Source organism: Rhinolophus sinicus, linkage group LG09, assembly GCF_036562045.2.
Source record: "Rhinolophus sinicus isolate RSC01 linkage group LG09, ASM3656204v1, whole genome shotgun sequence".
Classification (NCBI taxonomy): Eukaryota; Metazoa; Chordata; class Mammalia; order Chiroptera; family Rhinolophidae; genus Rhinolophus; species Rhinolophus sinicus.
Window position 1 is genome coordinate 45,139,213 of NC_133758.1, and position 15,281 is coordinate 45,154,493.

General features: G+C 42.4%; 1 protein-coding gene across 1 annotated transcript in view; it reads left to right on the forward strand.

Annotated features, from left to right (window-relative positions):
- Positions 1-15,281, forward strand: part of EMILIN2 (elastin microfibril interfacer 2) — a 56,069-nt gene that overhangs the window by 23,221 nt on the left and 17,567 nt on the right. Inside the window, exons 3-4 of the mRNA XM_019755771.2 lie at positions 7,376-7,551; positions 11,697-13,625. Of these exons, the coding sequence (XP_019611330.2) occupies positions 7,376-7,551; positions 11,697-13,625 (2,105 nt within the window). The remainder of the gene's footprint in view (positions 1-7,375; positions 7,552-11,696; positions 13,626-15,281) is intronic.

The following is a 15,281-nucleotide window of genomic DNA, read 5'->3' on the forward strand; positions in this document are numbered from 1 at the left end:
TGGATCCCCAAACCATGGAAAGTCATATTTGTGGTGAGCAACATGCAAAAGGCTGAGGCCAGCAGATGTTCTCATGGCCCGCACTGTGGGAACACTGAGTATGAGTGCATGGGGAATGACAGGGAGGAGAGCCTTCTGTGATTCTGACTCCAGGAATGAGGAAACATGATGTAAGTTTGAGAAACAGGATAGTATAGAATTTATTTGGGGAAAACAGCCTGCAGCAGCGATAGCCCTTCCCAAAAGAATCCTTTGGGAGATTGTGTTCCTTTACTAATCTTAGGTTATTCAGCCCTTCAGAAAGCCATCACAGTTAGCTGGGACCCTGGGAGAGGCCCCACACTCCTGGCCCTCCTCCCCACTGTCACGGCATAGACTTGGGTTTTGTAATATATCTCCTAAAGTGAGGAAGTTAACACTAAGAATGTGGACTCATTGGAACTCTTGCATAAACTGTATTTCATGGTCTGGACAAGCCCTGCACTTGGAAATGATGTCATTTTTAGCAATGCAAGTTTTTCAGAAGGGAGGCCTGATTGCTCTTATAGTAAATCTAAGAGTAACAACTTGATTGCTATGTCCTCGAGTTGGACTGAGTCTTGTAGTGGGGCCACTGTGGTTTTCCTGAATCACCTTTCTTCCAGACTATAGAATTGCTCTGTCCTCAGGGTTAAGGGGGGTGATAAATTGTGAATTGTAGGGAAATTTTTTTATTTATTACACTGTATGGTTAGAGCAAACTACTGACAGATAAAGAGGATTTTAGGTTTTGATACCAAACTTGCCACTCTAAGTACATAAGAAAATTAATTCAAGAGGAAGCAGAAAAATAAGCAGCTTACAATTGTGGTTTCTCCAGCAAGTATCTCCTTTGTACTGGGAAACAGACAGTCTCCTATATGTACACTTTCATTTGAACACATTGTTTTGATGCAGAATCTGTTATTTTAAAATGTGCACAAAGCTCTATTGTAATCTGATTTTAATCAGGGCTCATCAATCTGACTTTCAGATTCTTTGAATACATTTTGTGTTTCAGAAGTATACTTGTCCAAGCATACTGGCTTTTAAAACTTAGATGGATTTTCCTAAAAAGTCAAGAAAAATGTTAAATGTTTCACATTTCTTTTTTTTCTTTTCATGTCATTAATTTCTCCATGCTGAAATCTAATTAAAAGTGTGTAAAGTAGCAGAAAAAGATAAGGTGAAAGTTCTGATTTTTGTGTTTGATGTGCTTTAACCTAGAAGAAGGACCTTTGGTTCCTTCACTTATCTCCATGGGGAAACTTTTCAGATTGTGGGGTTAGTATTGGGAGGGTCCTTGTGGATCAGAGTCACCTCCTCAGATTTCAGAGATTTGTCTTTGTGATGCACATAGTTCCAAATGGCCAATTTTTGATTGTCAGTAGGACAGGGTGCATTCAGAAGGCAAGTGTCTCTTCTGCTGGTGCAGAGCCACTTTCTTTCTAATGTAGTTATGAAATTTTAATTTCAGACTTTATAGCGTCTACTGCCTGACTGTATCTACTTTTGGAAAAGTGTTACTTCAAACAAACAAACTCATGTATTTATTCATTGATATAAAAACAAATAAAATAAAAAACATTTGTCACATGCAGTTCCTAGAAAATCAGTCCACTGTCTTGTCAGTTTTAAATCAGAACATAGAGAGCAAACTTTGTAAAAGTGAATTACTGTATAAAATGGAAGAAAATTTTGACACCTGCTATAACATGGATGAATCTTGAAGATAAAGGAGAGATATGCTACTCCATATTGGTTATTTTGAGCTGAAGTTCATTGAGAAATAGCAGACACACGAACTCTCGGCCTTCCTCCTTTCTGCCTCAAGCAGTGTATAAATTTCCCACCTCTCCTGTACCAGGATGAGGAGAGTGACCCTTGTCACTGGAGACAGAGAGCTGGCACTGAGATGAGCGTGTATAAACAGACCTTACTAAAATAATCTTTATCTTCCGTTAGGTTTCCCCATATATTTCCTAATCACCTTCCCAAAGTTTATCATCCATGGAAGCCCCAAACTCCTTTCCTTTGTCTAGTCACTTTTCTACAATTTAGCACCCTTTGTTAACGTGGTATATAAGCCCTGAGTCTACCACTTGTTCTTTGAATTTTTGCTTCTTTTCTTTGAAGCCCCTGTACATGTAAAAATATTAACATCAATGAAATTTGTATGTCTTTCTCTTGTTAATCTGTCTTTTGTCAGTTTAATTCACAGGCCCCAGCACAAACCTAAGAGGGTAGAGGAAAAGTTTTTTCCTTCCGTGCAAGAACATTATGCTAAGTGAAATAAGCCAGTCACAAAAAGACAAATACTGTATGATTCTACTTATCTGAGGTATCTAGAGTGGTAAGATTCATAGAGACTGAAAGTAGAATGATGGTTGCCAGGGGCTTTTGGGAGGGGGGAATGGGAGTTAATGTTAATGGGTACAGAGTTTTAGTTGGGATGATGAAAAAGTTATAGAGATGGATGCTATTGACAGTTGCACAGCAATGTGAGTGTACCTAATGCCACTGAATTTTACTCTTAAAAATGGTGAAGTGGTAAATTTTATGTAATGTGTATTTTACCATAATTAACAAAAATTAGAGTGAACTTCTGCTCTGTGGAAAAGTTGGAGTAGTAGCTGAATGCAAGATAACCAAATCTGCCCTGGATGAACATTCTGAAACTCAGTGAAGTGACTTCTCGCCTATACATGCAATTTTTCCCTGGCCCAGGCTGGTGGTTGTCCAGGCCCAGGGGGCTCTCTTTCCAGAGAGAGGGAAGCACCTCTTCTGTCTGGCTTCCTTTTCCATCCTCTCAGTCCAATTCCAGTCAACACTGTGCAGAACCACACATGCAGAATGAAGCAAGAAGAGTTGGCTCCAGATTTCTGAGGGCAAGCCAGTGACTGAAAGAGGAATTTACTAGAAAGTCTGTTCTGGGGAGAAACACTAGTCAAGCAAGTGTCCCCAATGGGGCAGCAGGCTTTGAATTTGTGCAGTCGGAGTGGCCCATGTTAACATTCAGGTAAATACTAAATGCAGGGAAAAGATCCTTGCCTTATGGAACAGCTGTCTAGATGATCCTCTGCCAGTGATGTGTGGTTAATTTTCAGAGAAATGTTCCACTTGCAGTTCTAGGGATGTAGGAAGAGAAAGATGACTGGTGGGTGTGAGATAGAAATCCAGAGATGAACAGATAGACGTGTGTCCATTGCTCTTCCCTGACAAGTTCATGACTCTAGGCTAGCCCTGTCTAATGGAATTTTCTGTGATGGAGACGTACTAGTGGCTGTTGAGTACTTAAAATGTGGCTAGTGTGACTGAGAAACTAAGTGTTCAGTTTTATTTAATTTTAATTAGTTTAAACGTAAAAAGCCACACATGGTTAATGGCTATTTTGTTGGACAGCACAGCTCTAGGTCACCTGGTGTTTGATTCGTATTCAATTCATCATGACCTGAGAACCCTGGAGCTTGTTTTGGTTCTGGGAAGACTTGGAGTTCACATCTGCTCAGGGTTAGACCTGAGGCTAACTCTGGGGTTTTTAATATGAACATTGGACTCCGCAAAACCTTGTCAGAAGTAGACCTAGTATCATTGATTATTGTTTGATAAATCAATTATCGATTGATTAATAAATGTTTATTGAGCTCCTACAATAGGACAGACACTGTGTTAAATAGTGGGGATGTTGTAGAAAACAAAACCCACAGGCATCCTTGCCTGAATAGGGCCTATGGTCTGCACTGAACAAGCAAATGCAAGTGTGAATTGAAGCATGTTAGGAAGGAGTCTTTGTGGGCTAATGTCAAATGGAGGCACAGTCATTTTGTCACCTTCTATTCAACAGGGACACTTCCAGTCATGTGGTCCCTGAACTCTGATTAACTTTTTCAGTCCTTTCCACCTTCCTAATCATTAGAATTCCCTTGGGCCAATCTGGTGTCTTTAACACAGAGCTGAACCTGTGAAAATGGTGAACCCTTCTTTCACCCCAGAAAAATGTTTTGGGGAGAGGAGAGTTGGGGAGAGTGGGTGTGGCTGAGGCAGGGGTCAGAGGCAGGCCCAGGTGGTGGCTCTGTGCCACAGCCCCCAGGAGCCCCCCAGGGTGACCGAGGCAGCAGTATAGCCTGGATCTGAGGAACAGGGTGCTGTCACAGTCCCGACCCGAGACTGGGCTGGGGGCCAAGGCTGCAGCCTGAGTCAGCCCTCCTGCTCTCCCAGCACAGCCTGGCTACCCCTTTGGCTGTTGGTCTCTCAGTTCGGTGACCCCCAGCTGGGTGCAGTGAGTTAGCTGATTCAGTAAGTATTTATTGAGCATCTCCGTGTACTCACAGCCCGGGGCCCTGGTAACACTTGGGCTGCTTTGGCTGTTCCCTGCCCTGTTGTTCAGCCCTGGCTGCTTCAGAGGCTCCCAGCTCCTAGCTCTGGGGGCAGATGGGTTCCCTGGGTGTGGGGTTGTGCTTCTCAACTCTGGGGGTGCTTGACAATTACTTGGGTAATTTTTGAAAGGTACAGTGCTTGGGTACCCCTTGCCCCCAAACCAATTAAAATTAGAATTTTGAGGGGCAAAGGCCTAGGCATTTTTATAAGGTTCCCTGGCCAGGATATCATCCTGCTGTGCCCTGGCTGATGGCGGAAGGGGACCCAGAAATCCTACTGGGTTCTTCCTCATGTCTGGGGAACCTTCCAGTTGGCTCCTATGGAAGCAGGAACCCCATTTCTGCAGGAAAATCCCAGTAGGACTGTGGGGCTGGAGAACACCTATCTCCTCCCCTCATCGTCTCCAAGTTGAGGCCCGAGTTCCTGAGGCCGCCTCTGGGATCTGTGTCATGCACAGAGAAGTGGGACGTGAGCGTTAGAGTAGCCACCTGATCGTTTTCAGCTGTCACTGGGAAGGCGTCTTCCACATGCTGGACCTGAAAACTTTGTTAGAGACACTGTCAGCCTAAACTCCATTGCCTGAAACTGGAAACCCTACAGCAAGCTATTTAAGGGAAGGGTGGGAGTGGGGAATGTGTGTGAGGGTGGAGAGGAAGACGGGAACTCCAGGGAGTTTTCCTCAGTTATGAACCAGCTCCAAAATTATAACTGGTTTTAAATAAAAGAATGAAGTGTGTTGGAAAAGCAAGAACTTTCTTACACCTGGCCCAGCAGTGAGGGGCTAGGAGGTCGTCCCTCTTCTCAGGGCATCTGAGCCTCGTGCTTTGCTCTCCTAGTCCTGGCTCAGCCACATCCAAAAGAGTTTAACATGGGCTGTCATCTACTGGCATATGAACAAAAATCCAGAGCAAACACATTTTCACATTCAGTGTTAAATGCTCAGAGGAACCAAGTTTTTCTGAGATTACACATTTTTCCTGCATTATGCTGTACTTGAACATTCAAAACAATGAAGTGGAAGTTTTCTTTCTTTTCTTTTATAGTTTCTAGGAACACACAGAGGGTTCTTTTGGTAAGTGGATGGTAGGGGCTGACGGCTTGCGTGTACATGGACTGAATTAGACATTCTGGAGAATATTTGCTGAATGGGGACCTTCTTATCCAAATGTCCTTCTAGAACATATCTGGGTGGGTGAGGCCGTTTCAAATGTAGGGCAAGTGCTAGAGAGACTTGCTGCTTCTGCGTGCGGGAGGCCATGTGGGATACAGGGGAGAACACGTGGGTTTAAATCCCAGCCCTGCCCTTCCTGGCTGTTAGAACTTGGACAAATCACTTAGCCTCCGTGAACCTGTTTTCTCCTTTGTGAAAAGAGGAAAATCTGCATTGTGGGGCCTTACTGGGGGATGTGGTGGGAATGAGAGAGAATGAAATGCCTGGGATGGAGGTCTTACCCTCCTCCTTACCCCTCACTCCTTGAGCAGCCCTTCTTTTCTGTTTATTGGGCTTTCTCTTCAATTCTCTTGGAAAAAGCCTCTCAGCAGATCTTCTCAAAATCTGCACACCCAGGCCCCAGTGCATACCAATTCAATCAGAACCTCTGACGGTGGGACCCAGGCATTTTTACAGTTCTCTGGTGATTCTGATACGCGGCCAAGGTGAGACCACTGCCTTAAAAGACAAAGGGAAACAGGGACGGTGAAAGGAGCTGGGACCCTCACAGTTGGGGCAGCGCTGTCAGGGCTTTCTTGGAATTCTGAAGGGACACTTGACCTGTCCTGGTGGTAGAGTAAATCCTTACATGTCAGGTTTTAGGTGACATGGTTTTGACCCTCTTGGAAGATGCCAAAGGTCCATTACATGTAGTAATCTGTAATTTTCTCAGGAACCTAACTTTCAACTCCACCTGCCACCAGGCTGGTGCCTGAGATGGAGTTGTTTGGCTAGTGCAAGGGCCGCAGGCCACCTGGCAACTGGTCCACGCGAATCCTGCCCCACCCCCAACATGACACAGCAACCATAGGGAAATGATACAAAGCCTCTTTCTTTTCTGGGAATTGGCCCCCAAAAGACAACCAGCTGCTGGTGCTGGTGTTTAAAATGAAGAGAAAGGGATAAAGTTCAAGAGAGTCATGATTCCAAGCCAGGAATTGGGGTAAATTAAGGAGCCGGCTTGCATCTAAGCTGTGAGCCGGACCCCAGGGATGCTGCACTCCTGGAGCCATCCCTTTGAGTGCCCAGGGGCTGCTGGATCGTCACTGTCTGTTTTAGGCCCAGCCCCAGCTCTGGGTCTGGAGGACTTGACAGCTCATCAAAGGGTCTCTGTGTGATGTGAAAGCACTTCAGGGAATGTGCACTTTTAAATAGGAATTTTGAATGGTGTCAATTCTGCTTCCTTATTTCTGTCATTAGCTGTGTGAATCAGGGCATCTTTTAAAAAAGATCTGAACACAAGTAATATCAGATGCCATCGGCAAAGGCTTGCAGCCTGCTAACTTTGCTAGTATTAGGGAAAGAAGGTGCCGGGATAAATATCTGGATACTATGGGAGAGAAGGGCGCTCGGGATGCTTCTTTCAAATACAAAACAACCCTGATGACACATGACAACATCTCCACAAAGCAGCGAATTGTGGAGTTTGTTAGTGAAACTAAAGCTCAGTTTGTAAGAAATGTCCATGTCCGATGGGAATTGTGGGGCCAAGTTTTTCAAAGTTGTCTTTTCCCAGGACTTTAGTGGGAGGCGAGCTGGATGCAGGTGGATCTAAGCTGATGGAGGAAGGAGGCCAATAGGATTTTGGCTGAACCCCAGGGATCAGGGCTGGACTGAGGAGACCAGTGATTTTTTTTCTAGTTAAGCCTGGAGAGAACAGGCAGGGCCCTGAGTGACCTGGATCCTCTTCATTAGGGTCCAGCTCTGGGAGGGCCAGAGTTGCTTCCAACAGCAGCCAGTAAAGAGAGATACCACCTTTTTCTTTGGCAGATATCGTGTGAACTACAGACCCAGATATGTCACCAGGTACAAGATGGTGACACAGTTGGAATGGAGGTGCTGCCCTGGCTTTAGAGGGGCAGACTGCCAAGAAGGTCCCGGAGATCCCTTGAAGACTCCACGCCTCACACCCTCTCGGCCTCGAAACAGCTTAAAGAAACCCACAGGTAACTTCTTATCTGTACTTGCTGATTAGTGCATGGGCCCCACTAATGTATTCCAGCTCGTCATACAACAGGACTTAAAATTTACAGTGTTGAGCTTTCCAGGGTCTTCAAAGGACACGAATATATTCCTGTAGTAGACACGCGTGGCACACAAATTTATTTGCAGAAGCAGTAGCAATTGGAAGACAAATGTTTTTGTAAGTAAATGGCCTAGTTAGGGCCAACTTGGGAAACCCAAGGCCTTAGAAATCAGTGAACACAATGCTGATGGTTTCAGGCTTGTGTAGCTTAAGGCAGAGATGAGAAGATGAAAGGGTGCATTCCTTGTTTTTACTTTACTTTCATCTACAAGCTCCCATAAACCTGAATTTAAAGGAGTTAAATTGTTTTCTTTTGTTTGTTTAGTAGGTAAATAGAATCATTCTCATTCTGTTTCGGCTGAGATATATGCAAAGCTAAGCCTCAAGTTACAAGCATCCATTGAGATTGTTCTTACATTTGTTTCTGAAATTCTTTTTTTTGAAGTAAAGTAGGAGAAATGCAATGAATAGCTAAGAAAGCAATGGTCATTTTCACGTATAGCACACCTTTAAGTATGACATTAAGAGAGTGACTTGTCACAGTGTGATTTATAGATGATGTAATACAGGATTGTACACCTGAAATCTATGTAACTTTACTAACAATCAACACTCCAATAAACTTTAGAAAAAAAAAAAAGAGTGACATACAGGTAAATTTTTTTTTGGTCTTTATTTTCTACATCACTTTATCTTTCCTCTGTTTTAAGTTGAGTCAGAATAAATGTAACTTCCATCTTCTTATGAATGGAATGTTTAAGTCATTTTGAAATGATTGTATTTTCCCATGAGATGTTTCAGTTTTGAAGCTGGTAGTTTGTCCCAATGTTGTCCGTAAAATAGATTTTCAGATAATGTTTTATTACAAAAGTAATGCATATCAATTAAAGAATGTTTATAAAACATAGGAAAATATTTAAGTAGACATAATCTCACCACCAAGTGATAACTACTATTTTGTTATAGTATATTACTCTCTTTCCTATATCGGCATATGCATTTTTTGAAAGAAAAATTCATTCATTCATCCCACAAATATTTATTGAGCTTCTATATCTATAATTGGTACTTGAGAAAAGTGAAAAGTAAAGCAGGCACAGTATCTGACCTCATTGAAGGCAAACATTAGACAAGTAATTACAATAAATCATGACAGGTACTACCATGATGGATGGGCACATATGAAGGGGGTCTCTTGGATTATAATAGTTTATTTTTGTTTTGCTTAGTTTCAGTTTTCATTTTATAAAAGTTTAAACATACATGTAGTTTAATGAGTTGAATAGCTTTATGAGCTCTACTAGGAAAAGCAGTGATCCTCCTCCCCACCCACTTTCCCTTCCCAGGGGTAATTACTTTAAATGTTTCAGGCACCCTTTTGGAATTTACCTCCATATCTATTGACTTCTCATTATGGAAGCTGAGGATTTGACTCTCTTTCATCTACTCTCCAACACACTGTTCCTTTACCTTCATCTTTTCCAAAGAATTATACTGCATTTTTATTTACTTAGTATTTACTGTTTACATTGTAGTAACTATGTAGATAATGTTGACAGCTATAGTGTGCTATGAATATGTTGCCTTTTCTATACAGCCTTTTCACTTCTGTAGAGTTAATAATGATCTTCTATTTTTCATTGCTTGGTTTTCTATGTTTTTATTCCTATTTCAACCCAAACTCTTCTCTTGTTATCTAAATGTCCTCTCATTACATTCAGATACATCAGTTTCATCTTCCTTAAGAAATCCCTCCTGGAGCTTTCTCGCCTGCACCATCCTCTTTTCCTGGTTCACAGCTGCTGCCCTGTGATCTTAAATTGCCTCTCTCTTAACTCAGTTTTCTATCTCCTGCTTGCTCTCTCTCAATTCACTCCCTTGTTTTGGTAGAGCACGTCTTCTAGGAGTTTCATGAGATGGTTGGATGGGAGATAAACTTTTTTATGTTTTATAGTCTGAAAATATTTTTACTCTAGTTTCAAAATTGTAGGTTGGAAACCATTTTCCTTTAGAATTTTAAAGCGTTGCTCAATTTTCCTCTAGCTTCCAACGTAACTGTTAAAAAGTTCAAAACCATTCTGATTCCCATTTTTTTATGTGTGACTTGGTTGTGTGAGGGTTTTTTGGTCATTTTAGTGGGAAAGGGAATGAAAGGAAATGCTTATTCTCAATCCACTATCCTTACAAAGAACATACTGTTTTTGGAACTTATTTTTTAACTTAATCTATAATGAACAACTTTCCATTTCATTAAATATTCTACAAAATCACTTAATGGCTTTAGAGAGTGTGATTATTTGAACACAATCCCCTACTGATAGTCACTTACATTGTAAGTTTTCATTATTATAGATAATATTTGAATAAGCAATTTTTCCTGTTAGATTTTTTGATTCATCCCTGATTACTTACTAGAATAAATTTCTAGAAGTATAATTGCAGGGTCAAGAGGATTCTGAGTATTTTGATACATACTACCAAATTATCCTTCCAAAAATTTGTGAGTAGAATTCCCACAGTCACCAGTAAAATATGAAAGAAGCAGTTCCTCACGTCCTGATCTTCCCCTATTCTCCTGCCCTCTGTTTTGTTTCCTTTGCTCAGAATAGCGTTTCATTTGTACGTGATTCAATAACTTGTTTTCTTCTTCTAGTGCCTTGAAATAGAATACATTCTCAGCATGGAAAATGAGGTGTTCTTTACAGTTCTCTGCTTGGGAGTTTGGCCATCTGAATTCTCATCTTGGTTTTACTACTAAATTGATTTTAATAAATAATAGCTGTTAGTATGATCGTGCAAAAGTTTAGAGGAGATAAAAACAATGAATATTAACTCAGATATCTACAACATTCTTAATTTACTTCCAGTGTTTGTCAGTGTACATTAATGCATTTTATTTCATTGTAATTTATTTTGTCTTTGACTTTTTCCACTTTACATAATATGTCTCAGTATAGATACAGTGTTTCCCCAAAAATGAGACCTAACCGGAAAATAAGCCCTAGCATGATTTTCCAGGATGACATACCCTGAACATAAGCCCTAATGCGTCTTTTGGAGCAAAAATTAATATAAGACCTGGTCTTATTTTGGGGGAAACACAGTATCCTGCAGGCTTGTCGATGTTAACCTCTTTCTAGTATTCCTTTTATCCTACTGTGCATTCAAGGGTATGGTTTGCTTCTTAGTCTTCTGTTGCCTCGGGTTTTGATAATCTCCTTTTTGTTTAATTTATCTTTCTTTATATCTGTTAGTTTATCTTCACTTTATGACTCATCATAATCATCTTTATAATATTTTTCTTTCTCTTGGAGTATTTCTGTGGGGGTGTGTATTTCTCAAAGTAAGATTATCAAAAATTCAGTGTTTGTGTTCTTTCACCTAGTGAACTTTCCTACATACAGCCATATGGCTCCCATTGTTAGGGGATACCAAAAGAATCAATTTCTATATCTGTCTTTGCTTTTAGTTTCCCCAACTGCATAACAGTGCTAAACAACGTCTGTGAAACTCTTTTAGCATAGGGATGTTAATAAAAGAGAACATTTAGCAGTTACATGGAAGATAACTTGCTGCTTGCCTGATATCATACCATCCAACAGCCAACGTGTGGATCTCACTAAAATGGCTTCTTGTGGTTTTACAGTGTGCAGTCAACCATTGGGGTGTGGCTATAGTTCACTAATGTGGGGATGTGTTCATATGATAAAGTAGATAAAGAGTATCTCCCTTCAGGATGTAAGAGACCATTGAGTATCTATTATGTGCCATGTACATATTCTATTAACAACCCTAGGAGGGAAGATAGTACCTCTGCTTCATAGATGAGGCAGTTATAGTTCACAGAAGTTAACTTGATCAAGGACAGACAGTAAACTGCAAAGGCAGAATTCAAGTGGAGGTTTGTTTGACTCAAAGCCCATAGTCTTTTTACTCTAACACAATAATTACCTGGATCTGGAAGTGAGGGTTTAAGTGTGTTCTATATGTACCCTGTTTATTGTCTGCAGACACGGCATAAAGGTAGAGAATGTTAAGTCATTGTCAACTCTTTCTTTGTAACAGACAATGAACCAAGCCAAGTCTCAGAGCCCAAGAAGACTTTGTCACCAACTCGGGCAGCAGAACCAAGTCAGACAGTAGATCCAAAGCAGGGGCCCCAAGAACTTCAGAGTAAGAAAATCCAGATGCTTGAGGAGAAGGTTCTCCATCTCACAAGAACAGTTCTTGATCTCCAGTCTTCTATGGCTGGAGTGAACAAAAACCTCAAACGTACCATTCAAGACGATGCCAGCAAAATGTTGGCATCATGGCTCAGTAACCTGCACCCCCAGCCAGGGCCTGACAGTGCCATTGGTAGAGAAGGAGAAACAGACCAGCTTCCTGGTGCCATCAACAATAAGGAATCTGGCATGAAGGACATCAAGTCCGAATTGGCCGAAGTCAAAGATGCTCTGAAGACTAAGAGTGACAAGCTGGAAGAGCTGGATGGGAAAGTGAAGGGTTATGAAGGGCAGCTCAAACAGCTCCAGGAGGCTGCCCAGGGCCCAACAGTGACCATGACAACCAATGAGCTCTATCAAGCTTATGTTGATAGTAAGATCGATGCCCTAAAAGAGGAACTCATAGAAGGAATGGACAGAAAGCTGGCTGATCTGAAGAACTCGTGTGAGTACAAGCTGATTAGTCTCCCACAGCATTGTGATGACTATGGGAGCAGCTACCTAGGAGTGATCGAGCTTATAGGAGAAAAAGAAACAAACCTGAGGAAAGAAATAAATGACCTTCGAGCCCAGCTACAGGATCCTTCAGTCCGGTCAAATTGCTGTGATGGTGAAAAGAATAGTGACTTTGGGCAACAGATCAAGATGTTAGACCAGAAAATTGAAAGAGTTGCCGAAGCCACCAGAATACTGAATGGACGATTGGACAATGAGTTTGACCAACTCATAGTTCCAGAGCCAGATGTAGACTTTGATGCAAGATGGAATGAACTAGATGCAAGGATCAATGTGACAGAGAAGAATGCGGAAGAACATTGCTTTTACATTGAAGAAACCCTACGGGGGACCATTAATGGAGAGGTAGATGACTTGAAGCAACTTCTTGATCAGAAAATACAGTCTCTGGAAGAGCGTCTGGGGAGCATTCTCTTAGAGATGGCGAACAGCACTGATGCAGAACTCACTCCCCCAGCATCAGCCCTACCAGGTGTTTCGGGGGCTGGGAATGAACAGGTTATGGTGGAATTAAACCAACTGAAGGACAAAGTTCAAGTTGTCGAGGATATTTGCCTACAGAACTTCCAGGGAGAGCTTCATGGGATAGAAGATATTTTGCCAAATGGAGAAGACCACACAGTGGGTGATAGTTTGAACCTTTTGAAATCTCTAAATGACACGATGCATAGGAAGTTTCAAGAAACTGAACGTAGCATCCAGAAACTTCAACAAGATTTTAGTTTTCTTTATTCTCAACTAAACCACACAGAAGATGATATGAATCATCTTCAGAATGAGCTGAGCAAGTGTAGAGATGGCAAAAATGCTGGGGAGGGTGGGTTTTCTAAGGGGGGTGAGCAAGAAAGAATGGTGGAGTCCCTCCCATCTCCCCAGGACCCCACGGCTCGTTGCTGCAGCCAGCTGGAGGAGAGGTGGCAGAAGCTCCAGAGTCAGGTCCTCTCTGAGCTGGATACTTGTAAGGAAAATACCCACGGGGTCCAGAGGGAGGTCTCCATGGTTGAGGACAGGGTGTCTCAGATGGAAAAAACTTGCAGCAAACTGGACTCCATCTCAGGAAGTCTTCAGAGGATCAAGGAAGGGCTCAACAAGCATGTCAGCAGCCTGTGGAGTTGTGTCAGGCAGATGAATGGGACACTCCGGTCACATTCCAGAGACATTTCTGGCCTGAAGAATTCTGTCCAGCAGTTTTATAGCCATGTTTTTCAAATTTCTACTGACTTGCAAGATCTGATCAAATTTCAACCACCAGCAGGTAAGTTGACCTTTACAATGTCTTTTCTTATATGTGTTTGCAGCATGTATTGTGCTAGATTTTGGACAGTTTGTGGAATTAACTATATCAGTGCTACCTAAAGTATGCTTCATAGATTGGTGCCAGTTTGTGAATTGTTTGGTGCTGGATGGTAATCAGATCAACACCAACATCGAGAGTATTTAGAAACGTGTATAATAACTTGACATCACCGTAGTATTCAAGGACATGTGTGTGGGCTGCATACAAGAACTGTTGTCTTCTGGTCCAGCGCACATCTCCTTTGTGTCTCCCAGAGTTGAATGCCAAGTTATTGGGTCCATAGGACTTGTTGAGGGTCAGCTGTGTGCCCAGAAGGACCCCACTTCCTGACCTGTCTTCTCCCTGTTTTCTTTTTCCCTCTCCTCCCCTTTGGGCCTTTATCACCTTTTCCATTTTGCTTAGCTCCAGGTGACAAAGGCCCTTATGCGCTGAGCTGAGATTTCATGGCCTGGTGTGAGCCTATAGGATTTTATCATCAAGTCCCATCTGAGACATAAAACCCGATGAGGGGAAGGCTAGAGCATGAGAGGCAGATGAGCCCTGGCCTGGCTGAGGAGAGCTAGGACCCGGTCCTCAGGACGCTGGGGAGGGTCTGAGGTAGTCAGAAATAAGGGGTTTGTAGATAAGGAGTTTCCCAGGCCAACCAGGAGCAGGAAGCTGGCCTCTGCCCCAGTGTTGGGCTCACTGTTGCACACTATTTATTGTTATCCCCCTCCTCCCCAGGCCCACACAGCTCCTGTAGGTCTGAAATGGTGAGTGAAGGTCATAAGACTATGTGTTCATAGAATGATTGTCCCTTGTGGTGACAGTGCTGTCTGGACAGTGCTTTATAGTAAAAGATCGAACCAGATAGTTCCAGTTGATTTGTAACTCCCAGTTAGTGTGGGACACTGTGTTAACTCTTTCAGGCTTGTCTGTTGAAGTAGCAGTTGGAGGCGCCTTTAAAGAGAATATGACTTCCAAAAGATTATCCTTTTGGAATGAACTCACTGTTCTGAATGTGAAACGCATGGACTTCCGGGAATTTCGTTGATTGCAAAGAGCCAAAAATAACCAAGTAGAGCTTTATCTGTCCTTGTATAGCATCCAGGCTGGGAGATCTGTGACCTGAGTATTAGAGCTTCACGGGCAAATCAGGACTTAAGGTCACAGTGAAAGTCATACATCAACTTGTGAAAAGTCAACGGAACAATTATTGAACACCTACTATGTGCAAGGCTCTGTGACGAATGTAGACGAGTGGCATGATCCTCACCCTCAGGCATTTTCAGTCAGAATGGTGAAGACACACACAGGTCTGCCGAGAGAATGAGTGAGACTGTATGTAAAGGTCCAGTGAGTAGTGTAGGGGTTATTCCTTTAGCTCATAGGATCTTACTGAATCCTTATTGTGTGTTTGGTAATGAGCTATATATGTGGAGTATGTATGACAATGTATGTGACAAGACAGTCTGTGGGGAAGCAAGCAGATGCAGATGGCACAGGAATGGATTCGTATAGGTGTACTGGGCTTGTGGAGAAGCACCCACAGCCACAGTGGACACTGGGGAGGGCTTCTCAGAGGAGAGAGCCCCTCAGCTGAGCCTTTAAGGTTGAATAGGTTGAGAGTTCAGA